This window comes from Diachasmimorpha longicaudata, chromosome 2, assembly GCF_034640455.1.
Source record: "Diachasmimorpha longicaudata isolate KC_UGA_2023 chromosome 2, iyDiaLong2, whole genome shotgun sequence".
NCBI classification, from domain to species: domain Eukaryota; kingdom Metazoa; phylum Arthropoda; class Insecta; order Hymenoptera; family Braconidae; genus Diachasmimorpha; species Diachasmimorpha longicaudata.
Window position 1 is genome coordinate 12,326,445 of NC_087226.1, and position 26,519 is coordinate 12,352,963.

The 26,519-nt window shown below is 38.3% G+C and overlaps 2 protein-coding genes across 5 annotated transcripts in view; one reads left to right on the plus strand and one right to left on the minus strand.

Moving 5' to 3' along the window:
* The window catches only part of LOC135172743 (irregular chiasm C-roughest protein-like), a 61,005-nt gene extending 46,805 nt beyond the window's left edge, over nt 1–14,200 (minus strand). For all 4 annotated transcript variants that reach the window (XM_064139064.1, XM_064139063.1, XM_064139061.1 and 1 more), the window contains exon 1: nt 13,484–14,200. In XM_064139064.1, the coding sequence (XP_063995134.1) occupies nt 13,484–13,563 (80 nt within the window). In that variant the 5' untranslated portion in view covers nt 13,564–14,200. The remainder of the gene's footprint in view (nt 1–13,483) is intronic.
* Nucleotides 14,201–15,090: 890 nt separating this feature from the next.
* LOC135172789 (iron-sulfur cluster assembly 1 homolog, mitochondrial) overlaps nt 15,091–26,519 on the plus strand; it is a 33,723-nt gene continuing 22,294 nt past the window's right edge. Inside the window, exon 1 of the mRNA XM_064139154.1 lies at nt 15,091–15,232. The gene's annotated coding sequence lies outside the window, so the exon portion shown is untranslated. The remainder of the gene's footprint in view (nt 15,233–26,519) is intronic.

Genomic DNA, 26,519 nt, shown 5'->3' on the forward strand with positions numbered 1-26,519 from the left:
AAACTTTAGCTGTGCCGCAGTGGTATCGAGCGGTGGCTACCCCACTCTGCCGTACTACAGCCACCCACCCGCTTTTATTCACCCTCTCTCCCTCACAAGCCCCCCGCTCCTTTTGCCACATACCCCTTGGATTTCTACGCTCACTCACAACCTTCCTCCGTAGTCGACCCGCTCTCTGTCCTCTTTGCACAGCACTCGTTTTTGTCGGTGCTTTCGACCATTTCACCCCTGGTGAGTGAGTGAGTGAGTGAGTGAGGGAGAGAGAGGGACAGAGAGATTTTCTCTCTCTATCTATCACTAGTGGTGGCGCATCATCCGATTCCCTCCTTGTCCGGGAGTGCGCCATACATCCCCTTCCCACCATGCACCCGTTACACATGACCATCTCTCTGGCGTCGTCGACAATGACCCACTGCATGTATATGTATATTGCTACCATCACTCGGGACTGGACCAGCGCTTTCTGCTACTCCTACCGTATCACTCGATTTATTAAAAAATTCAAAGAACGAGAGATTGTTTTTGATCGTTACCTTTTTTTTTACTTGATTTGATTTCGGTTAAATTGACAGCAACAGTGGTTGGTTAATGACGTTAATAACGTCAATTTTTATATGAAAACTTTACATTTAACTTTCTAGAGTTGAATGTAGTCGTAAGATATTTTCCAGAACTGTCACGTCATTTTTATGTAAATCACGAAATTTTTCCCGAGCGCTCCGTTTTTTTTTTAACTGTAATTTTTTTTCAACTGCGGTAATTTTTGATGATCATTTCTCTTCGTGTAAATTCAATTGTCACATTTGATTTTGTACTATTATATCCTTCCTGTGTAAATGAATTCTATCAGGGATTTCATGTTCGCATGTTCTATTTTAGAAAATTCAAGTCAAACCCACAGTCTTAAGGTTGCGAGTCGGCAATGCTAACCGGATGACCTACAAGAAGTTACCACTTACCACACTCAGAATTGATCTCATTGTCCCCGCGAATTTCCATTACGGTCAACCTCTAATTGGAATTTCAATCACTCGGAATATTCAAGACGTATACACCGTTACCTCATCGATTATCGTATGAATTATAAATACCCATAAATACGTGCGATTTAATTTCATTCATTCACAATTCTTCTATATGATTCCACTATTCACTGATTTGTACGCGGAGAAAAAAGTTGAAAAAAATGTCCAAGCAATTACGAAGCGTTTACCAGTGTAATTATCAGTGCTTTTGCACCCTAAACAGAAAGCTAGCATAAGAAGGCACGTCAAGCACCGTGAAGGTACGTCAGGCAAAACATGACCTGTATGGCGATCGAGTATTTTCATAAATCGATAGAAAAGAAACCGGAGAATAATTTTTATGAAAATTTTTTTTTCCGAGCCGTGATAAAGCTCGTTAACTATAATCATTTTGTATGGTCTCCAATTTTGACGGGAATGTTTTGTAACTACGCCAAAATTTAACGTAACTCTATAGTTGTTGGAAAATTCAAGTTTCAAAATTCATACTTAATTTTCGAAAACCCCAGCAGTTGTGCACACCTCATTGACTTTAAACATGTGGATCGGAGGGTTTATTCAACAAATTTACGCACCGTACAACACTCACACCCACACGATTGTAAATAATCCGGAAGAATTTGAATCAAAACATTTCAATAAATAACTCCTGACTAAACAACGGATTACTGTCAGTATTACTACAGAGGCGTTCACCGCCAAGTCAATTCCATTCATATTCATCCAGTGGATATGCCAGCTGAATTGCCATTGTCAAATTGGGACCGATTAAGAAATTATATTTTGAATGTCTCATGACAAGAAATCGATTGTTATCAGGTTCTCCAGTTATCGATGGCAATTTGACCTTGTTTTTCATTCACGAGTACTCTTCAAGACATCACTTCATATGCTGACTTCCAATATACTCGTTCCATTTGGTTCGGGTAATGGGTGTTCAATTTATGTTGCTATAGTCTTTATGAACTTGATAAGATAACAGGTGCGCTCGGGCATTTTTCGAGAGAAAAAAAAAGCTCCGATTCACTTTGAGGAAGCGAAGAGTTACGCAAATATAAATATGGAGATATTTCCCAGAGATGAATTAAATTTTTCAATCCAATATTATTGTAAATAACGCAAAAGAAAATGACATCTGCAAAATAAATATTTGCATCAGATACACTCATTGCCCGGTACTTGAAAAATAAATTTGTGAGATGAAATAAACTTTTCATTCACTAAAGCTTTCTCCAGTGGATGAGGTCATGAATTATTTTAAAACATAAAATTGATTTATTAATTAGAATAAGGGACGAATAATCATCAACTTGAGCTTGAATCAACAATTAAAAATAAAATATCCAACCACAGTGGCACCCCCAGTACTCCATTTCCTTTTGTTAGTCACTTTCATTCGCTCTTCACCCCCTCACCGTTAATACCGACGTTACCATCTGTACACGGTACAATATAGAAACGATACAACTCGAGTACATAAGGAAGTACACCATCTCCACCAGTGTGTGTTGTGCCTGGCAGCGTGCCGGCTATAGCAAACTCGTTGGGGGGTGATTTTACCACGAGTCCAAGAGTCATGGTCCCTATCTACTATATGTACAACGACTTTCTTCCTACTATCCAACCAAACGTGTTCTTGCATTCTGACTCGGTATGGGTACAAAGGTTTGAGCATCCAATTTCCACCTTTCGCTTCACCTCGGCGTATTTACAACGGAATTTCGAGTATTTAGACTCACCCCTTGTCGACTTGATCTGTTGAATTTCGAGGTTCTGAATATGCATAAAAATTGTTGACAAATATCCTGACTAGGTGATAGACCTCCATGGATTTGGTGAAAAAATGGTTTCGCGAGAAAGATAAATTATTCTATAAAATGCAATAAATGATAAAAAAAAAGTCTCTAAATTGGTTTTATGCATTTCAAATCATTTTCCATTTTCTCACTTTTTTATAGAACAGTGAAGTAATTTTTAGCAAAAATTTCTCATGCATGGATTCCTACTGCGTATAGAACCAATTTTTTTTTCAACATCTACACTTCAATGCTGGATTTAAATAACAATCTCTCAAAAAAACAAATTTCTTCTGTTCGTGCAGAAGGACGGGATTAGTATTGGGAAAGGAGCAGGGGGGAGATGGTCATTTCAATGCCCTCAGGGATAATTTGAAGGGAAGCCTCGAGAACCTTTTGAAGAATCTTCCAGGGGTGAAGAGGGGTCATGGTCCATGAAGTATTACAATCGTCACGGTATCAGTAGGCCACGCGCGTCTTTTTTTTCTCCCTACAGTATCACGACTCAATTTCCTCCAAGATATATTACCCCCAGATTTTAATCTATTTCCCATGATTTATTTATTCAAGCCTGAAGAATTCATCGTGAGAATTTACAACAATGAGGTTTTTCCTTTTCTTTTTTTTTTAGTTTATTTTATTTCATTTTCATTACTTCTTCCGGCTGTTTCTTTCTCCTTGTCCGCCTATGATATCCCCATGGCCCTAGGTCTCGATGGGGGTATAATTCTCAAGCGACGTCTTTGAGTTCTACATGATGGAAACTGGGAGCATGAAAAAAGAATCAAGGGGAGAAGGAAAAGTTGGCAGGCCAAAGGGACACACAGTGAAATAACTTGGATAGCCTCTGCACGATTCTTTACCCGTTTCTTTTTCCTTCTCATTTTTCCAACTCCCATCTTTATCTCTCCCTTACTCTCTTTACCTCCCTAGCTTTCCCCACCCCACCCCCCCCCCTTATCCCCGCCCCTAGCCCTCTGTACAAATTGTTGTTCCGGGGATTCCGGTCACGCGCACGAAAATGGCGGTGCGACGCTTCCGGAAAAACGAAATATATCTCTGTGTGTATTTGTTACGTATGTGTGAGTGTTCTATAGATGTTTCAATGGACATTGAGAGAGATGGAGAGAGAGTACAAGTGGGGTAAGTTTGCCTCATTTTTCGTTGTCACGATCTGACGGTGAGATTTTTTTCATTTATTTTCAAAAAAAAAGTAAAACGAAGAAAAAAAAAACAAGATCGAAGGATTTTTCAGGTTAAAAGGAAAGTGGGGAAGAGAATGAAAAATAGTAGGAAAAATAAAAGGGGAAAAAATACTCTGGGTGCCCAACCTATCCATGTGCGCATTTGTTTGCCTGGGAATCTTTTCTTATTTCCCTTTACGTACGACTTCACGACCCGTCGACACCGGTATTTTGTAGCGTATAAAATACATTCATGCCTCGACAGTAACCCTTTTGTTACAGTTGGCCTGCTATGAGGAAAATCCGGGGGAGGGAGATGGAAAAACCGAATGTCGGGATAGAAATGAGAGGGAGAAATGAGTAAAAATGAGACAAATAGATTATGGAAATACGAGGGGTCGCGATTTTTCTCTTTCACTTTCTCATTGAAATTTTCAGATGAATGTGGATGGTTAAATAGACATAGAAAACAGTGTGATTCTAGAAGAATGGAGCATTGGATCTGTATGTTGCTAGCGATTTTTTGTTTTTCATTTCCATTGTCTCCAGAAATTATTCAACCGATACTGGAATTATTATGTATCATATTACTAATGCTCCAGGCATTATCATGAGAGACTACAAAAATTTTTTGAAGAAAATGAATTTTTTTTCGCAATTTCGACATTAAAATGAGGGAAACATCCCTTATGATACTCTTTCAGCGAACCGTAACATAATTTTTATCAGACATTTCTTCTCGTGTATTTGCAAAATAAAAAATTGAACGTTCAACCATTTTTATGAAGCTCGTGAGTAGGTTCCCTTCCGTACAAGATCCCAATCGTTCCGGAAAAATTATAGAATGGCTCATTGTCCCCCCCAACAATGAGTCATCAGACGGGTGGTTAATTTTTGCGGAACAAATGGTAGAATTTATGGCACGCTTCATACGCCAGTACTGAGTCATTCTTCTTATTAAATACTACTTCATTTCTGGATAACGTTTCAGTAAAGTTATTCAATAATTTATTTTCTCAATTGGACGATTAATATCACCGTTTTACTATGATGAGCTTTTGTCTCACATATTTGAATTATTCCGTTTGACACGACAAGAGAGAGAACACCAGAAAGGCGAAAAACCATCGGATGTGACTCTGAAACTTAACGGTGAACAAACACGCGAAAATGTCCTCGTCACATGCAGAGTATGCACATCTCGGCCTCCTTGGGGAATTTCGCAAGTCTCTTGCATTTGTTGTTGGCTGGAATAAAGCCCTTCTATGTCACCAGGGAGAGGAACTACCGGTAAAGGACAAACAACAGACAGGAAGTATTAGAAAAGAGCTGTAAGAGCAATAACACTGAACGAGTCAAGTGATAACTTTATGAATGATGCCTTTGAACACCCCTTCACGTGACAATTAGACGTGTTCACCACAATTACGCTTTTAGATTGTTCATTAATAGAATTTTCATCCCGAAAAAAATCTAAGAAATAGAGACAAATGATATTTAACCACTCGAAAGTGTTCGAATGTGTTAATTAATGACAAGAAGAAAAAAAACGTGTTCTACCGTTGAGTGAAAATTTTTCAAAAGCTTGAAGTGTCAACACGTATGAGATCGACCATCTATTTACAGGATTCAAATCGTAGTTCTATATTGAAAAGCCTCAAAAATAGCTAGACTACAAATAGCTCCAGCTCAAGTAGGAATTTCCGGTGAAACGAATGTCTGTACACGGAGAGACAATCAACTGACAGTTCCGAAATATTTCAGAATGTTAACAGTTGAAGCATAAATACTTCAGCAGGACGAGAGTGGTAAAATAGAGCGATTCCACGACAAATTCCATGAATGTTTATCAATCACGATCGAATGGAATAAGAAGTTTGAAAATAATAATATCTGAAATCCGTCTATTAGACTTGAATTTTTACCCTAGGCAGTTCCCACGAGGAATGAAAATGAAAAATAAAATATTCTGCGGGCTAGGGACGTACTGAGAATATTGATTGACAGTGGATTTTTTTTTTACTTTTACGTAGCCAAAGTGATTTATATGATAAACCTCCTCCTTGAATTTATTTTCCAATTTATTAAATGAACTCATTGGAATATTTTTATAATCAAGATTTCAATACTAAATTGTCAAATCAACCGGGTTTCAGCTACTCATAAACTTGACTACCTTCCCCATCAAAATCAAATATTTTCACTTTAAAATTATGTTAATCCCCGTTTTAGATTACAATACACATTTGAATTAACTCGTCATCCAAACATAGTTCTACCACCAAAACTTGTTATTTCTATCTTTTAGTTGGGCTACAGTAATATTGTAACAAGAATTCATATGCACATAAACTATGTGTACACGGTCCACCATACCGAGATGGCCATTTTACACATCTTGTTTCCCTTCGCCCCTTTGAACTAGTAGCTTCGTCGCTTAACGAGGTGTACTTGAAATGTGTTGGAAATGCATGGCCCCACGCGAGTTAATTATCGGGTTAACCGGATGTATTCTTGGCAACTGTCTGTTTCCGTCATTCAACAATGTATCTTGCTATTTACTTGACTTTACATAATTTATTATTCCAAAGAAAATTCATTGAAGATGATCTAAACCACTCTAAAATCAAAATTGAACTTTTGACTTTAAATTTCATTGTTTCTCACCTCTTGAAACCGACGACGAGATTGCTGAGACACCATGTATGCAGAGCATTATTCATTGGGGTTGTTATGGAGAAAACGATGACTAAGACGGTTGAAGCGTGACTGCAAAAAAAAAAGGGGAAGTTGAGGGTGACTGACGCATGATTTTCGACTCACTCCTGTCACGTAGGGTAATACAAAACCTTTCACGTCCCAAACTTACTCCCCTGCCATTTGGCTACGATTTTTGAATCCGTATAATGGGAAGCGAGGCCGAACGACTCATTCAATACCCCACGTAAGAGAATCCTCTGTTTTTTTTTTCTGATGAGCTGAGAAATTCGATAGCGGGTCAAAGAAGAAGGACAAGAGGGGCCACGCACAGGGGTTAAGTTAAGACACCGTATCTGTTGAGGGTGACGCGTCAGCTGAATCACCACTCTTATCACTTTGCTCAATTTTAGCGGAACTCATCAATTTGGCTGTATTTATACTTGGGGGGTAATCAAGGGATTTTTCCATTTTTTTATTCATTTACTGCTGCGGAACAATGAAAACGATGCGATTCGGTCACTTTGGAATTAAATTTTAATATCCCCAACTCAAGCATCAATTCATCGATTAAACTCAGTCTATGGTTTCATTATGACGAGGAGGAAATATTATGCAGGTGGAATTAATTATGAAAATTAGAAAATTAAATAAAATTCTTCTTCATATAAAATAAAAAATTTGGAAATGTGATTCACCAGAGGAATGCCCCTGCTAACTCAATTCAAGTACTTGTTTCCAATGATTGAAATATAAATATGATTCTCTAAAATTCTCTCGGGTACAATATAAGACAGTGTCGTTTTTTCTAATCAGGAGAAGCGATAGTGTTGCTGCCCGACTAGAGTGCAATAGAGTCTAGTGCACTCGTATTCGGCTAAAAGGGGCTCCACAAACTTCAATTTAAGAAAATGCAATGTAATTTTTTATTCTCCACAAACTTCCATTGTGGGTGGATTTAGTTTGCAACTGTTTCCTGTGACAAGAAGAAAAATTACTCAACTCGAGGGTAAAATTTATTGTACGTCAGAACAAAACTCCTCTAACCTATAATAAAATGTGATCACCTTTATTAAATATTCAATACGTTTCAACTAGTTGTTAAATTTCACAAAAACATTAAACTTCAAGAGCCAAATAATTTTCGCGTTGGGTAAATTATCTTTAAGAAGGAATGAAAAAACTCACTATTATTCCAAAACTTTTCGTAGTCATAACTTCTCTCTCACTTTTGTCTCCCTGTGATGGGGTTTCAGCCTATGGTCATTAAAAAAGTTCATCCACATTCTAATGAATGTAATGTACTCATCGTTGCAATTGCACTAGTAAAATCGGAAAAAGTTAACGGGACAAATATTTCGCTACTGTTCTCAAACAACTAAATTTATTACGTATTTACCTAGCTTCCCCAACAACAAAGTAATTTGCATAAAAAGCTCAACACTCACTCACATGTTGAGAATACAATTCTGACTCGTTTAATATTCTCCAATGGGTTTTCCTCGTACATATATTAATATTTTTATATGATTTCTCCTTTGATGAAAGCTAAAATTCTCAAACGCGCTAAAGATATTACCCCGTAGTGGATGAAAAACGTTTTAACTCGAAATCTCAAGGGTGAGGTATTTTTAACTCTTGGGAGTAGACGCGTGCACATTTTTCCAATTTCATCCATTCCACCGATAGATCTTTTATTTTTATCCTGAAGACTATCTTTCTCAAGGTTTAAAGAGGAAAAGAATGCACCGTCAGAAGTAATTTCGAAATTACAAGCAGACAATTTCGAAATTTTTAAGATTTCCCATTTGCAACGAAATTGCAATGTTCCAATTCACGTGATAAACAAAATGATTAAACAATTTGAAACTTTCCTGAAAAGCCAGCTGAATATGAGACAGTATTTTTCAAAAAAATTGTCATGAAGAAATATTGATAATAGTCAATCATTTTAGCTGCTAGACGTGTCACCAAAGTTTCAGACATTTCCTTCAAATGACAGACATTAGTTTTTTCCGGTGCTTTCAGGATTTACGAGAAGTTTCCTGACATATAGTTCTACAACTGCACATCCCTGAGATACTTGCGATATCTTTACGATGTCATGCTATGAGCAACTGAGTATCTCAGATTTGGCAATTGACAGAGACTGATCTCAATTCCTTCACGTTCACAGAACTAAAATACCTTCATTCTAAGATCTTCCATTGATAAATAAGCTATTAATGGGACACTTACTAAAGAGACCTTTACACTCCATGTTCATCTTAATTTCCTTGTAGGAGGGACCTATTCACCCATACTCTAACGAATAGTAAGCTATATGTCGATGGAGTATGTATCCTTCGCTTTCCATACCGCATAGATACCTTACCAGCCGGTTTCTGTCGACTTTGACTGTACACACACAGACACACACACAGATGCTCCTCATATCCTCATGTTACGCCTTTAAAGGAAATCGATATTCAACGAATGAGCAGTAGTCTGTTTTATGCTGTTATATTATTCGGCGATAAATAATTTATATATATGTAGCGAGCCTAAGAAGACTGTAGACAGACTACTGTGCCGTCCGAATAGAATATTCGCCTTTGTATCCGTAAGACTACTAACTTGATGCAGTTAAGATGATTACATAATTGGACAATAAAAAATATCACTGCAATAGTGTGAAACTGAACTATTGTGAATATGCGCTTGTTGATTAACTTTTGCATTTGTCCTCTGTTCCTATTTAAGAAAAATCGTTGGTAACCGTGGGGGTGGCCATAAATGATGATTGAAGATACCTCACACAGCGAAAGCCAATATCTGAATTTTATACAAGTTTGTAAACATTTTTCTGATGCTGCGAAGCGTCTGAATAATATGAAAGTTTGAAACAGGTGCGGGAATATTTTAATTCATGTTTGAAATTCAAACAGATTTTCATTTTATTGAGACGTTTATTGTTTATTAAATGCCTATAAAATATGTATGAAATTTAGATATTCATTGACGCTGTAAATCTATCGTAAATTTTATTCAAGTAGATTCAGAGTAAATACGCAGAAATAATATAAAATGAAAAATTACTGGAAGCATAATCATCTAAAACCGTACAAGAAAAATTTTAAATAAAGAAATAACGAAAAATAAATTTATGGTTTATGCCTTTGCGTCATCTACATTTCACTCGGCGAAACAACAGAGGACTTTGTTGACTAGTAAAAACTACAACTAGCATTTATATAGTTGATCGTTTCTGATTCTTGGAATCTTTTTCTTCTGTGGATAACGCAATGAGCCGGGTGATGAGTGAGTAACCGGGACCGAACCTATCTAACTAAACCCACCGGTTAAAAAAATATCCTACAGACAACATCACAAAAAGCGAAAATCCTACCGTTTCCATAGGCAATTATTATGATGAGGTTTCTACCATCTAGGAACTTTTGTCTGAAGTTAATCAACTTATTTCTCTTCGCTGTACCAGAAGAAAAAACATTTCCTTTCTCTTCCACGAATATTTGTGTTGAAAGAGGATGATTTTTTCATCATCGAAGTAAAATATCATACTTATGTCTATAAATTTTACTAGTCAGAAACCAAATTTTAACATCTCAATAAACTTCACATTGTTAAATATGTTTCACATCGATTATTCTCATTGACTTCATGATATTATAATTCCCTGGCGAGGTTTTTCATCCGCCGTGTCGTTATTTTTCATTTGTCGTCAAAATTAGAATAGCAAACATTAAACTTTAATGCTTGGTAAGTATGGTTATGCGTCCAATTTATCATATTAAGAATTACTATGTTCCCATAGCAAACATCATTTTATATCCTTCCTGTGCGGAGTAATACGTCGAGTGTATTCCCCTATTTCATGAATACGGAGTAGGAACAGCTTCCACAAAGGCTTTCAATGGTAATAGTGAAGGGCCGTGATTTATATAATTAATTAAAGGTCTCCTACTTTTTTAGGATTAATCGGAAGTGCGATAACTACGGTTAAAATTCAATTAGTTGTCTCGACTCCTCCTGAAGCATCGCAAATGTCATTATCCGAAATTATCATTCAATTCTCATTATTAATTCAAATTAGTTATTTCAGTGGTGAATCTAATTCCTCGTGTTGGCTTATGCGATATTTTTCCGCAATTACTGGAGAAAATTGAGTAAATTTCGATCTTTTTCGATCAGGATGTTGCACAAATAATCTCTATTTTCCTAATGATTAATAAATAAGTTATAATCCGTCTCTCGATCTGTCACATAATGCTATAGACGTGATCAAATGTAACAGTCCCTTGTACCAGGCCAAAGCTTCATCACAAAGATAAAGTAAACCAGATGGATGAAAGCAGATCGTTTCCATTAACGGTTTTACATGGTTTAACAACCGGTATAGTGTACATCAAGTCCAATCTCCATGAAAGTCCACAGACAGTCATAATATCCCTACTATCCTGGTAGACAAGATAGACGGGAGCGTGTAACGTCTACATGCATAGAAAGTGTCATATGACATAGCATAAATAGCTAATACTCTGAATATGGTAAAACGTAACTCATTATTCCCTCCCCACTGCATAGAAAACATTTGGAAAATTATAGTTTAAGTCCATCAAATTGATCGCCGAGACTGCTTTCACAGAACTCTGTCTTGTGCTCCTAATTGGGATAAATGGGCCGCGTTCGTTTCCGTCAATAGCCCAGAGAGCATCCCTAATTGCATGTTGCAACTTTTCCATCGTGGTCAGATGTTAGTGTACAGCATGTGTACGTGAGAAAAGTCCACAGGCAAAAATAACAGAGATTTAAGCTAACTCTGCCATTACATGTCCCACGGGCCCACGTAGGACAATCTGGACGTAAGACAAGAGTGAACTTTTGCAATATTTCAGAACATTGGAAAGGATAGGCCATCGCTTGATAGCGCACCTTGGCTCGGTATTACCAGTCCAAGATCGATGCAGTACACTGGGCCAGCCTAGCTAGCAACTTTAAAGGAAGGGCCACCTCCCCCCCCCCTCCGCCCTCAGTAAAACTAGGCCAACGCTTTTGACGAAATTTGATTAAATTTTCCGGAACAAAAACCGTCAAGTTGTTTAAAAATTATAGAAAAGTCTCCATTCTTTATCGACCGAACAGCAGAAATTCTTAATATTCTAAAATCAATTATTAAACACAATTAAATTGCTACATTGCCAATGTCTATGTTAACCGAAATCCTTTCTTCACAATCTGAATTAGGGGGACTAATCGAAAAGACAACGAATTTCATCCAAGTGTTCAACAGCAAGGTGATTGACAATAAAGAGCAGTTCTAGTGATGCCCCTTCACTGTCACAGCAAGATCCTCGAAGACGAGCGGATCAGTTGATTGGTTTAACGAACCTATTACGGAGCATCTGACTGCAATTGGCTGATGAACGAAATAGCTTGGTTCGTCTATCTTACACAGCAGTGCTCCGACACATAGGTTTTCTATACAGAATCACGTACCGAGGTACCCGAACTTATCGAGAATTTAATTTGCTTGAGGTGCTCAAGTACGTTGTGGACCACCTCATTTTAATCGATATATACAATTAGTGGAGAGATCACGAAATTTTAACTTTGTCACATTTCCAATTACTCTACCTATCATTACACTAAGGCACGTCAAAACCTTCCAAAAATATCACTGATGATTCATTTGGATGTCCTATCTCCATTGAATAACTGTTCCATGTGCATGAGAGTTCATCACCAAAATTAACTCTATTTTTCATTCAATTTACGGCTTTTCTTTCAATTGTTCGTTATAGTCCACAACATGATAACGCCATAATCAATCGATATATCCGATAAACCGGCAAATAATTCACAATTGGCGAGCTGGTCGTTGAAGTTCGCCAGATAATTCCTCACCAATCGATATTTTACACGGTATGGATAAATTTAAATTTAAGATTCGCAATTAACTATGAACGAAATATGGAATAAGACTATTCACATAAGTTCCCCGATTGAGAAAGGCGCGGATATCAATGACTTATTCATAATTTTATGAAAACCCATAAAATTCCTCATATAACGGAGACTAATATTCCTGATGAAGTGTTTTTTCACCTTTGGACCTTCATATTGACTGAGAAAAAGTGGATAATTTTTTCATTACCTATGAATTAAAGATTGAGGTTGATTGATCACATGTAAATATCATGTAATTGGCGGTAAAGAGATGCTCGTGGTCGTTCACAATTTTCAAAAACTAATGATCAATTTTCTCATTTTATAGCGATGGGAGAGATTTTCAATAGTAGCTACTAAATTACTACCATTAAAAAAATATCCTTTTTCCTCCGAATGCTTGCTTCATTACTCACGATATAACGGTATGGTAGATCATTATATCAGCAGCCGGAAAAAATGACTGAAAATAACCGGCCATTTTGTCGTCTACCACCCAACGCGTTTTGCTATCCATTGCACGGATTTTTTCCCCCTATTCAATTATTATTTCCCCGGCATATGATCTGCCCACGTAAAAGCACGTATAACAAAGTTATTCAATCGAAGGTTGTTTCGAAGGATAAATTAAATAAATAGTAAAATAAAAATCTTGGAATCGCAAGCCCAAGCGGTGGCTGGATGCTAGGTATTGCGCAATTTATTGAGCAACCGGCAGCATCCAGACGCCGCAAGGAGCGGAGTTAAGTGCAAGAATTGTCGGTCTGGGAAAAAAATGAAGATCATGCAAATGGCGCTCAAGAACCAGAGCACATATAACAAATGAAAAACTTACCTGTAGCTGCCCTGCAAAGCTGTATTTCGCACTGTTACGTCCATCGTGGATGTTGCTGATCCATTGTACATCGTCGACATGGCGTTTCTTCAATGATAACAATACGAACAAATGCACATAAATCAAGGATATCCTTCGTAACTTGAGTGTACTATCATTTTTTTCCTCTCGATGCACAATTTTAACTTTTAGTTTTTCCTTTTGGCGCAGTATTTTATATCTTCATCACGGATTGAAGCTTAAAACGCATCAGATAACACATCAAAGCACTGTCGGCCGAGCGTTTTCTTCTGTACTGTTTCTTTTTGATGTTTTTATTTTCGTTTCTCGTCACTAGAGGCGTAGAGTTAAAGTAATGAAATAGACACGGGACAACTCGACAAAGGCAATGATTACATAAAAACAGTGAAATTATTGAACGATACTACACGACGATCGTTGTGTTTCAATAGTAACGACGGCTAAACGATGATATAGAAAGAAACAATGCCGAGCCGGTTGAATTTTCGTGTTGTTTTCTACGAACGAGGGTAGATGTACCCTCGTGTCGGGAGCATTATCCGGCTACCATCACCTAGATGAGCTTTATGTAAACCCCCCGATACTCGTCTGTCTCAGACAATTTGACCATGGATAACAGTTCTAATTCAAGTAAGCACAATAGTCAGTTGTTCACTTTATGTGTCAATCGAAAATAATGATGCTCACAGGAGGTGAGCTGGGGGACATTAAATTCGTGCAGCATCAGCAGCAGCTATCAAGACAAAATATTCACGGATGAGTCGTATCCTCCGCCAATTGGATCAAATCACAAAGGAGTAAAAAGAAAGGTTAAAACCGGAAGCATTCTTGATAAACTCGTTGGTACTGCAGAGACATGAAGCACAGGGTAATTCACAATATTCACGGATGCAGAAATGCCCTTCAGAATCACTGACACTAGGATTATCCAAAGGAAGTGAGTAATGTCACAAATCACCACTGATCAAATCTCCCTCACTTCCACGAATCCATCACTGTAATATTCTCACTCGAAATCCCTCAATTCACTCGTCAACTGATGAAACGGTATTTTATCTCGAGAACGAAAAAAAAAAACTAAATGAAATAAACTCAAAACTAACGTAAACAGTAAACAGTCTAAAGTATTGATTTATCTTAGTCACGTTTGTGAAAAAGAATGCTTTCACAATTCTTGAATATTAAAATGTGTAAAAACGTAATCAACGTTAAACAATAACTGTCACGTATCGCAGCCCATACGAAACTACTGGCGCTACACCAGCCGAGCTCTCAGAATCCCCCTCTCTCTTCAACGCCCGAAAACGGTCAGTCGTATTTCCACTTCTCCTCAACGCTCCCCTCTATTCAATTCCCCCTACTCTCGGGTGAACTACCACGCGCCCCAAGCCCCCACCATTTCCACTTTATCGTCCGAGCCACGCACTAGACTACCCGGAACGTGACACACGCTCTTACGCTCGATAGTGGGGGTAGGGGTCGCGTGGCAGTCGTAGCGTGCTGAGGTAGCGACGAGACTTAGTGCAGGGAAATAGAGCCGCTGAGGGGAGTCAGGGGAATTCGGGGTGGGGGCTGAAGTGAGGTGAAAGGACGGAGGCAGAGAGAAAAGGTTAGCAGCGAGAGTTGGATTAACCCGAGTGAAAGAGTGAGATGGTGAATGTCGATTTTGTGATTGCGACAGTGTGCAGCAGCACCAGCCACAGCATCAGCACCAACACCAACACAACTGTAAGTACCAAACGAGCATCACCGACAGAGGCCGCTGCCACATACAGCGACGCCGACAACTTTTTGTTCCAAGGGGTGACAACGCAGGCGCATCAGCCTCACTGTTAGCCTCTCCCCTCGTACATTTTTTTTCCCTGCGTTATTTATTTATGTACCTTTTTTTACGCCGAGTGTACGCGAGAGGGCGCAGAAATTGAGAGGGTAGGGAGGTTGGGATGGGGTAAAATAAAATAGCAGAAGTACATGGGATCCCTCGTGAAGGCCGCGAAAGAGTGGAGAGACCTCTTACCTGCTCCAACGACTATTTACAGGCTAATGCTCAATCTCCTCTTTCACTGCCGCAAGGTATCCGAGTATTACTGCAATAGCTACAGACCGCTTTGATGATCTTTCTACCGTATTCCAGCTCTCGATGATAGGATGTTGATACATGGCTGATTTTTTAGGATAGACGCAATTTTCGTGTTTCAAGGATAGCTAAGCTCCTTTTACACTTTAGGGTCGATGAGACTATAAATTCCCACCCTTTTCAATCGTCCAATTTGTCAATTCAAGTGACCGAGATTTTTTTTCAATGGATAAATTTATTCTACCTGCACAGTATTTTTAACTCTACTGGCACACTCATTTTTATTTTTATTAGGATAATATTTTCCTGAACGAGAGTACAATTTCATCATCATAGATTAATTTGCATGAAGTTTTGGGTTAAAAATGAAATAACCATGACTCATGGTAGACTTTTATAGAATGGTGGGGTAATTTCTATCAAAAATTCTCTTCATGCAGATGAAAAAATACGACTGACACAATTAAAATATAATGGAGAACAATGGGAAGAATGATTGTTCAAAAAACTATAAACATTAATATTTACTTCATCGGATAAAAAATATTCCTCCCTCTCTTATTCACAAAATAGACGGGCAGAGAGAGGGTGTCGGAAAAATCATGTTTCACGTTCAATTACATATGGTATGCAAATTTTTCATCTACCGGAAAATTTGGGATGCGAAGAATAATGAGGACGTAACAGGCTTGATATGTGAAGGACTGGGTGGGGGTGCTGAATTCTGAACCATTAAAACGCATGCTCAAGTGTTGTTGGTACAATCATTCGACTCCAATTAGAGATAAAATTTGACGTTCGAGAATAATATGAATGCACGGAATATGAATGAAGGGAGGGACAATGGTGTAGGATATTATATCGACTAAGACTTGACGTGGAGTGGCTCTATTATCCGGACGCAGCAGGGCCCCTACAGGAACAGAAGCCGTGAAAGTGGAAGGCAAGGACGTATTGGGGGATGGCAATATGACCATGGCTACACACATGAATATGATGCGTGTGAAGGACCTAAAGTTAATGATCTTTGCTTATACTTCAACATCAATTAATTCACGATTGATTTTTTGCTGTATCGTTCCAATACTATTGCTGATTTCTCCCATCATCCGGAGGGCCAATAGAATTGTGGTTCCATATCCCGTGATCCAATCAAAAGAGAATTATATCGATAATTTCTCGTCGTTTGGTAACTTCCCGTTGACGGGCGGAATAATAAAAAATTATTGATCGCAGTACAATGATACCAAATACCGTAATTTTATTTATCGAAATTGCTATCGGAAAAATAATCTCCCCAATACCTTTCAACCTTAAAAAAAGAATTGAAATATTCCGATCCGACGTCCCTGCATACAAATGAATGCGTCACATTTTGCAGGAAAAAATCGTCGCGCAGGCGGTTGGGAATTTTTAACTGCTAATAATATTATTATTTATTATTAGGATGAATTGATGTCTCCATTGAAATTATCTGTGGTTATAAATTGATTGCTCTCCTTTCACTGAGTATTTTTACGAATTAGCATAAGTTTTTATTGAGTATTCCCGTAAAAGATTTTCCCAAGTTTTTCATTTCGTTTAGGGACAATAGATTTGCACCATATTTGCCTAAGATATGCTCTAAGGGCGAGACGTGGAATGGAAAAAATGGATGAAGAAAGAGGGAAAATAAGAATGGTAATAAAAGATGAAAACGAGTGGTGGAAGCACTGGGCAATGTGCCAACGATAGGTGAAACGCACGAGTGGGTCTATACATTTCTCTCCCAAGACGTTTCATGCCCCGCACCTTACTCTTCCCTTTTCTCTATATAAATTGAATTGAATGCCTTAGTGTAGAATAAATCTGCACAGTTGTTTATGAATCCCACCGGTGAGAATTAGACACGCCATTGACGAACTATTTTCTTTACGTATTCAATCCTAGATTGGTCAACCTACCGGGGGAAACTCCATACCCCTTTGATTTTCATATCGAACATCAGAGAGCTGGAACACTTTCTCAACTTTGCAAGCTCGGAGTTGGTTCAAATAACTTTCAGCTTGAAAAATTAATTTCTCAAAAGCAGGAAATTCTTCCCTCTCTCTCTTCTAACGGCACGAATTTACATGAATGTCATCAGTCCCAAAATAAATAAATTGAAAGATGCTTGGAAAGCCGTAGTTGCGGTAGCCCCCTACAGCCAAATGAAAATAGAACAAACATCGTCGGTCGTTTCTCCGAGACTCCAAAGAAGAGAGTAATCCCAAAAATAGCTAAGAAAGAGCAAAGTCATTCTCGTCGCCCCAGCTCATGAGCCCTAATTTTTTCCCTTTTTCTCCCTGAAAAATAAAATGGAATGAAATGAAAAAAACTCGGGAAGACATTTACGAAGAGGTTTTTCGTGTGTATGTGACAGCAAGAGCTTCCATATATAGCTCTAGCTACAGTTGAAACGAGGGACCGAGACAACTGTACTTTCGTGACTAAGTTAAAAGATCCTGAAATTACTTAGACGAGTTTTAACAGCGATAGACGTATATATCATACATTTATTTGAGTATCATTGGCAGCTATAAAGAGTGTGCGTGTGTCTCTTCTCTTCTTTCCAGACACACGAGACGGCTCGCACTCAAAAATTCAGCAAACTCGACAGAACTCTCGGTGTATGGGTAAAGTTTTACATGACTATGGCGCATATGCGAGTGAGAGCTAACCCCGAGGAGAGTTCTGCGGCTAAAGGGGTGCATCACGAGAGTTTATGCGATGAAGAAGACACTGCTGCAACGTACACTAAGTCCTGAAGGTTAGGGAGGGAGGAGGGGGACACTGAAACTCGGGTGGGCCGCTTCCGCTTGCCGGATTTACTTTCCTTTCGTTCCGTACTTCCTACGCGATGAAACTTTGACAAACATTTCCGGACCTCAGCTGCTTCTGGCCTCCGAAAAATAACAGCAAAAAAAAATTAGTAAAGAATTTTTTTACGGGGTTCGAGTTCCTTTTCGAGTTACATTCGTCACTCTATTATACCCCTCTGCATGTGCCTGTGGATAGGAATGTTTTTTTTTTTCAAAATCATATTTCTTCGCTTGGGTTATTCACAGAGGGCCTAATTAACTTTCAATGATGCCAACGTCCTGACATGATCAGGTTCTGGGAGAATTTAATTGACACAATTCAAACCTTATGAAAATTTCCTAGTGATGAATCAACTGGAGAAATATTTCATTGCGAATATTTTCTAGATTCATGAGTAAAGAAGTAAATTGAGGTAAGTGCATTTTGCCAAGTCTCAGGTTGCGATGAATGAATCATAAGTAATAGAAAATGGCGAAATTTTCCTTAAAATCGTTCTTGGACCGCAAAGTGCCGGCTGCAAAAAAGATTTCATTGCAAATTTTGCCATTTCCCTTCCTTTACAGGATATTCACACATAACTTATGCTGTGCAAAATTCACTTATCTTCTTTAACCACTTCAGTACAGAATTTATGGCAGTCTACATTTTATGTCACTGCTTTCTGAGATGAAATCAGTTTTAAAAAACATTTTTACTTGGAAGTTGTAAATGAACTTGAGATTAACAGCAATTTATGTTCTCGCGTTTATCAAAGGCTGTGTTGAATTGAGGATATTGAAATTCTGCACGATTATTAACGCCAATTTTCTTGTTAATAGTATAACCGGGAGATGATTTAATTACGCCGTTATTATCTTGCCTACCGTTTTGATTGTATGGTGATGTGATATCGCCGGCGATGTCAATTTTAAAGATTTTTTTAAAGTAATAAACGATAATAGGGAAAAGCATTAAAATCTGAATTAGAAGTACCCTCGATATTTCTATTTTTAGTTACATATTTGCTTTGGAGGAGGTGAAAGCAAAATAGTTTGAAAAATCATAAATTTGCAATCACTTCCGTTACTCCTTAAAGGACAGTAGTAGTGGTCGTACGGTTAGCGTGGAGCTCCGGCGATCGTTCAAGTATAATAGCGTTTAGGGTGGCTAGTACCTGGACGGATGACCGCTTAGTCCCTATGCTTACTGCTGGAGAACCTGCTGCCGCCAGACGCGAACGTGGGGAATCACGGCGCCCATCCAGTCAGAATGACGGATGGGTAGAGTAGGACCCTGCAATCGAACCGCTGCACCACTGGGATTTTCCATGGTTTCCCATGCTGTTCCACGCTGAATGGGATGCAGTTAATGGGATTAAGACAGTCTATGCTAACCGCAGATAAAAATCCAAAGAACGAAATGGTAGAGACGACAGACGAATGGGGAGGCTATAAAACTCTAATGGCAGTAGGGGAAAGAAAATATGAAAAAAGAATAAAGAGTTTGTTCTCAAATGTTTGAAAAAAAATTCATAGACATATGTAATCCAATTTAATTGTTATTGTGCAAGAATGGTCGAAATGAAATGGGGGTGGAAGCTCATTTAAAATACTCATTGAAGTTCATCAAGTATTTCAGAAGTATTCATATACATGACATCATCTTCTGCAATGAAGCAAGCGAACCGACGATGGGAAAATATAAAAAAAAGAGCGAGTGAAGAGTCGACTGAGTGAAGCCAGAAGCAGGCGGTTACCGATAAATCGAACAACGCCCCTAACAGATTGTGGCGAATGCATTACCGCCGCGGAGAAATTTCGATCGAATTTTGACATGATTATTCTCTTTGCGAGAATCGTTTCTTGAAACCTGGTGAAATGGGTAGAATTGACCATATTTGTCGTCAAGTCAGTTTATAAACTATTTGAGAATCCAAGTTAACGCACGCGGTGACAATGTTTTTCATTATAACTGTCGTTTGAATTTTTTTATCGTAAAAGAACCGAAATGGATCACTCTTCGATAAAAAATTACTACACCGTCGATGAGTGTTTCGTAATTGATTGGATAAAAAATTCAGGCTTCCCGGGTAAAATATTACAAACCACTCCATTTTCCAGTGCAATTTCAATGTTTTCTGCAAAACACAAGCTATACATTCAACACCTGGAAACCACCAGCGCAAAAAATCCTTCTCTCACGAGTATCGAATGATTTTGTTGTAAAAGTTTGGATAGAAAAAAAAAATCGATACTACAATCAATCACAAACGATTGGGGATAATTATCCAAGGTCGATTAACATGTAACTGTAAAGTGAAGCCAAAAAATATATAGAAGACTAATTTTTTATCAGCAAAATTCTAATGTGCTAACGATTATAAAAAAATCGTGATCATTAAACCAATTTTTCCGATTTTTCCAGTGATTCGTCAATTTTAAACAATTGTGATTTCAATCGACAAGTCTCTTCATTATTCTTTGTGTATCTATTTTTCCATTTATCGGCGGTATACCCAAAATGATACTGATAGTTTAGCCGACAGACCTTCCCGTCCTGTAGAATAAACAATGAGTATTTAACACGTTACGCCTCATTTATTCAGGCTTTTCCTCGCCCTGTTATATTCCTCGTTCTTCCGTCATTAGTATAAATAGCGAAGCCTTCAAGTTTCGAGGGTAGATAGGGAAATCATAAAAAAAAGAGAGAGAAGAAAAAAGAAACGACGACAAACGAGAACCGGCTGTCGTCTACAAGATATATAGGTAACAGCTGTTTCGGGTCAAATTTCTTGAAATCTTTTCGGGTTTTATCCTGTTAATCAACGCTACTTTTTCCTTTTCCCTTCAAAATGGAGATTAGTGAAATGAGCAATGATACTTGTTAGAAATCTTCAGAATATTTTATCTCTCCTCTGTGGAAATTCACTCTAGAAATTATTTCTTGGTCCGCATGGTCGCTGATCCATTGATTCTCAAAATATCTCAAGACGCTATTGTACAACACCCTGCGTGCACTTCGCACAGTTCAAAGCTCCCTCACCCCCGACAATCTTGCCGTTAATTAGTCCTCGTCTTATGATTTTCACGGCAATTCAATTTACAGAATTATTCGCGAATACCTTAGTCAAGACAAATAAAAGACAAAAAATATCACTCGAGGGGTATCACAACACAGTGACGTGTTCATTAGTTAATGCATCAATTTAAAAAAAATGAAAACCCATTGGATCGATCGAGCGAAATTTCTGCGATTGCCTACCTTGGCATGTCATTTAGAACTTATCACTCATTGTATTTTTGATGACGGGATAACTGTGTGAGGGTATTAATTTCATAAATTCCTTCCAGCCGCTGTCCTGAAATATATTTCATAAAATGTCCCACAATCGGAAGCTTTAATTTTGGTTTCGAACTGTCACGATATCTGGTAGAAGCATTCATTTCAGACAGCGGAATTGTCAACTATATCAGTTGAATGGAAGCCTTGATTCTGACAACCCATCAATGTGTCCGACAGATCCATTGTGCTCCTCCCAGTTTTATTGGGAAAATTAAATATCCTCGTTAACAACACATTCTCCGTCGTTTTTTGTTGTCTGTCTCATCCGTACTGTTCTGACACTGCTGGAATTCTATTTTAATTGTCTTGCTCACCAATTGAAACTTTAAAATTGGAACTTATTGCGTAATTATTATCGACATTAAACCCAAATGACGAAATTCGGGGCGTTGTTATGTGTACATTCTCATAACAGGAGAAAATAGATCTAGATCCAGCAGGTTAACGTTCAAAATTATTAAAGGACTGTGCTCAAGAATATAAATAATAGGATAATGTTGTAGAATAAAGTACTTGGTACAATTCAGACTTGTTTTCATAACAATATCATAATATTATTAATATATGTAATATTATGATGACTGTTTTGTTGTCTGTATATATTTTAAGAAAAGTCCTTTAAATACTTTGAGCCACATCTTCGCGATGTCATTCTTCTTCATGAGCTCAGAAATAAGCCGTATGCAAAACAACATGTATTTTGCATGCCTTCGCTAGTAACTTACCAGTGAATGCCAAGTAATACAGACTGCGTTAAGAGACATTTGATGCTACGGCAGAAAATTTCGAGTGGGATATGGAAACGAGGGGGAAAAGAGAATGTTGAACGCAGGAGAAGAGTCTCAACGTTTGCCGCAACAGCATTTCTATTCTTGAGAGGATTTGTCTCGAGATGCACTAAAGTCAAGGTACAAACTTCTATCGCTTTATGTGCACTTTATTCTGTATTTCTCAGTTTACAATAACTAAAAATCGGAAAGAGCAAGTACCGTGCGTCGATGACTTGGAGATCACGAGGGTAAAAATATTTAGGTCGACTTCACGAAATAGAAAACAATAAAATTAAATTATGAAAAAGAGATTACGAAAATTTCACGTCAATCAGGTTAGCGTGCACCTGTAAACCTACGAAATAAATCGAGCCAAGCGAAGTGAATGACAATGAAATAATTCATTTTCTGAATTAACAATTCAACTCACTTCCACCAGTATTTCAAGGGTCAATTAACGACTGTATATTTCTTCAAGTAAAATAGATATGAATTTTTATCGAATATACATTTGGCCTTATTCAGTCCTACCATTCGGTAATAATTAATAAACTTTGTTTGAAATAAATAAATCCTGCTATCTGTGGAAAAAAATATTTGAATAATATTTGAAATTTTATGAATATTTTGCCCCTCCGACAGATTTAATTCTCCTCCAACAGATCGATACCATGTACCCATCCGATGTCTTGATTAGCAATCGTGAAACTTTTCGGTCGAGTCCAAATAACCTGTTATATGTAATGTTTTGTAAAAATGTAATGATTTAACGGAAAGAAACTGATGATAAAGGAGGTAATATACAGTTGCACTAGTGTAAGATCGTCAGTCATAATTCAAGAGTGTGCATACTAAGCAGTTATTCCGTAATGATTCTCACTGGCAACGGTTTGGCATTTCTCACGTCTTTCTAGTTTAGTTCACAGTGTATTTTCTTCGCTCCCTCCGGACAAGAATGACCGAGGATGGTATGCCAGTGTGGCGTGCAATTCCCGCGAGCGGTGGAATTGTGGTTATCCAAAGCAAGGTCTGTAATTAATCCCATTGTTTGAGCTCAAACGATATGGGGCAACATTGTTCCAGTTGCTGAGGACGTTTTCCAAAAGCCTAGCACTGAAACTCCTCACTCCCCCCCCCCTTTCCACTCCTCTGTCTGTCTTAATACATCTCCTTTACATGTTACGATACCGTTAATCACGCGCCAACAGTTTGTCCTGACACGCTGACCACGAGATCTAGGAGCCAAAATCACTCAATATACATGAACTCCAGTGAGAATAAACCTGAACATTTCGTTTACTTCAACCCTCTTACCTGTTGCTGATCCACTCGTCATGGTGACAGGACACACGTGTCTTTCTTCAGTTACGTACATTTATTGTGTCAAGATGGTCTACTTGTTCTCAGACTAGAGGAATTTTTAGTGGTTGCTCACAGAGAAAAATAATTCAATAACTATCAAGTATAAGTTCTGTAATTGCCAAGTGAGAATAAAAATCACGGAAGGTGTTGTAAAAAGTACGGAACACTTTGTAAATAATACCCAGCCAGTTACGTCATTTGTGCGGAGCGTTCTGTACTTTTAACTAGACACTACGTAATTGTTATCGGACTGATCTTCTCACTTGCGAATTACGGAACTTTCAGGTAATTTTTACTGGACTATTTCTTTTCTTGTGACGCGAAAAAAGCTTCATTTTCTCGCTAGTTGCGAGGGAAGCTAACGATGTTCGGCTATCCAGTCACAAGAAATAACTCTTTGCCTGGAGAAGACTCTCTTCGTAGTCTGCACTGGTTATTTCCAGCCTCAAACCATATTGTCAGTGTTCGTCGGGATGTAAATATACAATGCAAAAATATTATCCTCGCGCATACTGCGCCGTCTTCACGAACTCTATGCATCTGCGGATTCAATTTATTATTGAATATTGAGAGGTTTAATGAATCATATATTGAGATTTCATTGAATTCTGAAAATTATATTTGGCCCCCTCAAATTCCCGTGAGCGTCGTGATCAATGCATAAATGATTAGACAGATTTTTATTTCCATAAATTTCCAATGGTATTTTAGGATTGCATAGTTTAGGACCGGAACTTGGCTATAGTCTATGGTGCAGCAGCGCATACTTCAGTTCAATAACCATTACAGAAACTTCTAGACAATTCCATAGCCTCCTGAAAAATTCTGCGATATTCTCGGGGGTCGGAAAATATTGTTTGAGATGTCTACAAAGTTTAACAACGTTTTCTGCCTTTTTAGGATGTTCGAGGAATATTTTCGGTTGCTCAGAGAACCCTAGGAAATTCTCGGATCTTCTCCGCAATTTAATGCTTTTCAGTCTTTCTAGAATCATTGAAGAATAGATTTCTCAAATATTCGGCAAAATTGAGGATATCCAAGAATTGATTTTAATTGCAAATGCATTAGTAAGAATGCTATTTAAAAATATTCTCTTACTTTGCTCGGGCTTAACCGAGCTACTCAGGGAGCTTACTATATTTGTACGCCCTCCATAACCCTCCATATTTTTGTGTCCCCTAACCCAGTGAACGTATTCCATAAACACCTCAGCAAATACTGATTCCAACAAGGCGTGGACCCTCCTATGAAATACCTGCACCTCCATAAAAATATTTCTCTTGTGTCAAGCCGACAGTGCGTAAATTCTTGGCTTTCATGCAGGAGGCGGTGAAGCACGCAATACTCGCCTCGTTCACATATTCCATACACATACTCAGCCTCAGACGGCCTGCATATATCTAGTGGGAGAAAAGTTGGGGGTTGATTCCAATAGAGGAGGGATGAAGCATGGCATGTTGCGAATCGAGAGGTCTACGCGAGAGAGAGAATATGAAGAGGGCTTCTCTGAGAGAGAAAAGTTTTGGGGGAGGGTGAATCTCAGACGGGGAGCAATTATTTGCCACGGTAGAATGCCGTAGAAAAGGCACTGCTGAGGTATAACGCAAGGGGTCAATGAGAAAAGGAATGGCGTTGAAGGGAGAAAATGTGAAGGATGAGGAGATGTGGAGAGGGTGCGGCGAAACAAGGAGGGAGAAGAAGAGGCGTCGGGCTAAAGAATGATGTATGATCTATCCGTACCACGCTCACCGGCGAGCGGGCTTTTCAACCCCTTTATACAAACCCCACCCGAGATTTTTCTCCTCCTCCAATATTGGCACCATCTCACTCTATTCCGTGTACTTCACATCCTCTTATTCGTCTTTTCTTCTGCCACATCCCTTCTTTTCATGTCTGGCTGGGTTATATATGTCCATATAACTACATATTCCACATCCATAACGCTCGATCTCCTACCTTTCCTCCTCCATTTACACCCACCACCGAATGGAAGCCCTCTGTATCGCGAATTGATGCTGATGGTTTTGATGTAAATAGGCCAAGTTAGTTATTACCCCTTGGTAAAAGTGTATACTCGGTAGGAAAGATGCAAAAACCAATTGTTTTTTAAACGCTACTGCATTCATTAATGTCGTTCCATCACGAATGAGTCCATTGGTGAGAAAGTTGTTAATATCGTGCATAAACATGTTTCCTGCATATTTGACGTCTGCTAATGACTCGACTTTTATTTAGTTTAAATATTGTCGAGATATCGTGATTCGGGTGAAATTCTTACATGTGTTTTTGCTTCTTTAATCCACCGTGTGTTGCATAATTATATAAATCATAAATGACAATGTCAAAATTAAATTAATTCTGTATTTAAATTGGCGGCATGAGGCGGCTATGGGCCAATGAGAAATAAGCGTGACAGGCTTTCCGAAGATCGATAGTTGTCCATTTTAAGTTTATATTCTTCCTAGGATAGCGTAGAAAAAATTCTACCGTAACTAATTATGTCTCCTCTCTATCGAGCTAATGATTTCACCACAAGTACCATGCGGAATCACGGAAATTTGTCCTAACCTGAGGTATAACGGCACTTATCCGTATCTTACATCAACACCGACCATCTTCGATTAATTAAATTGAAAACATCCGA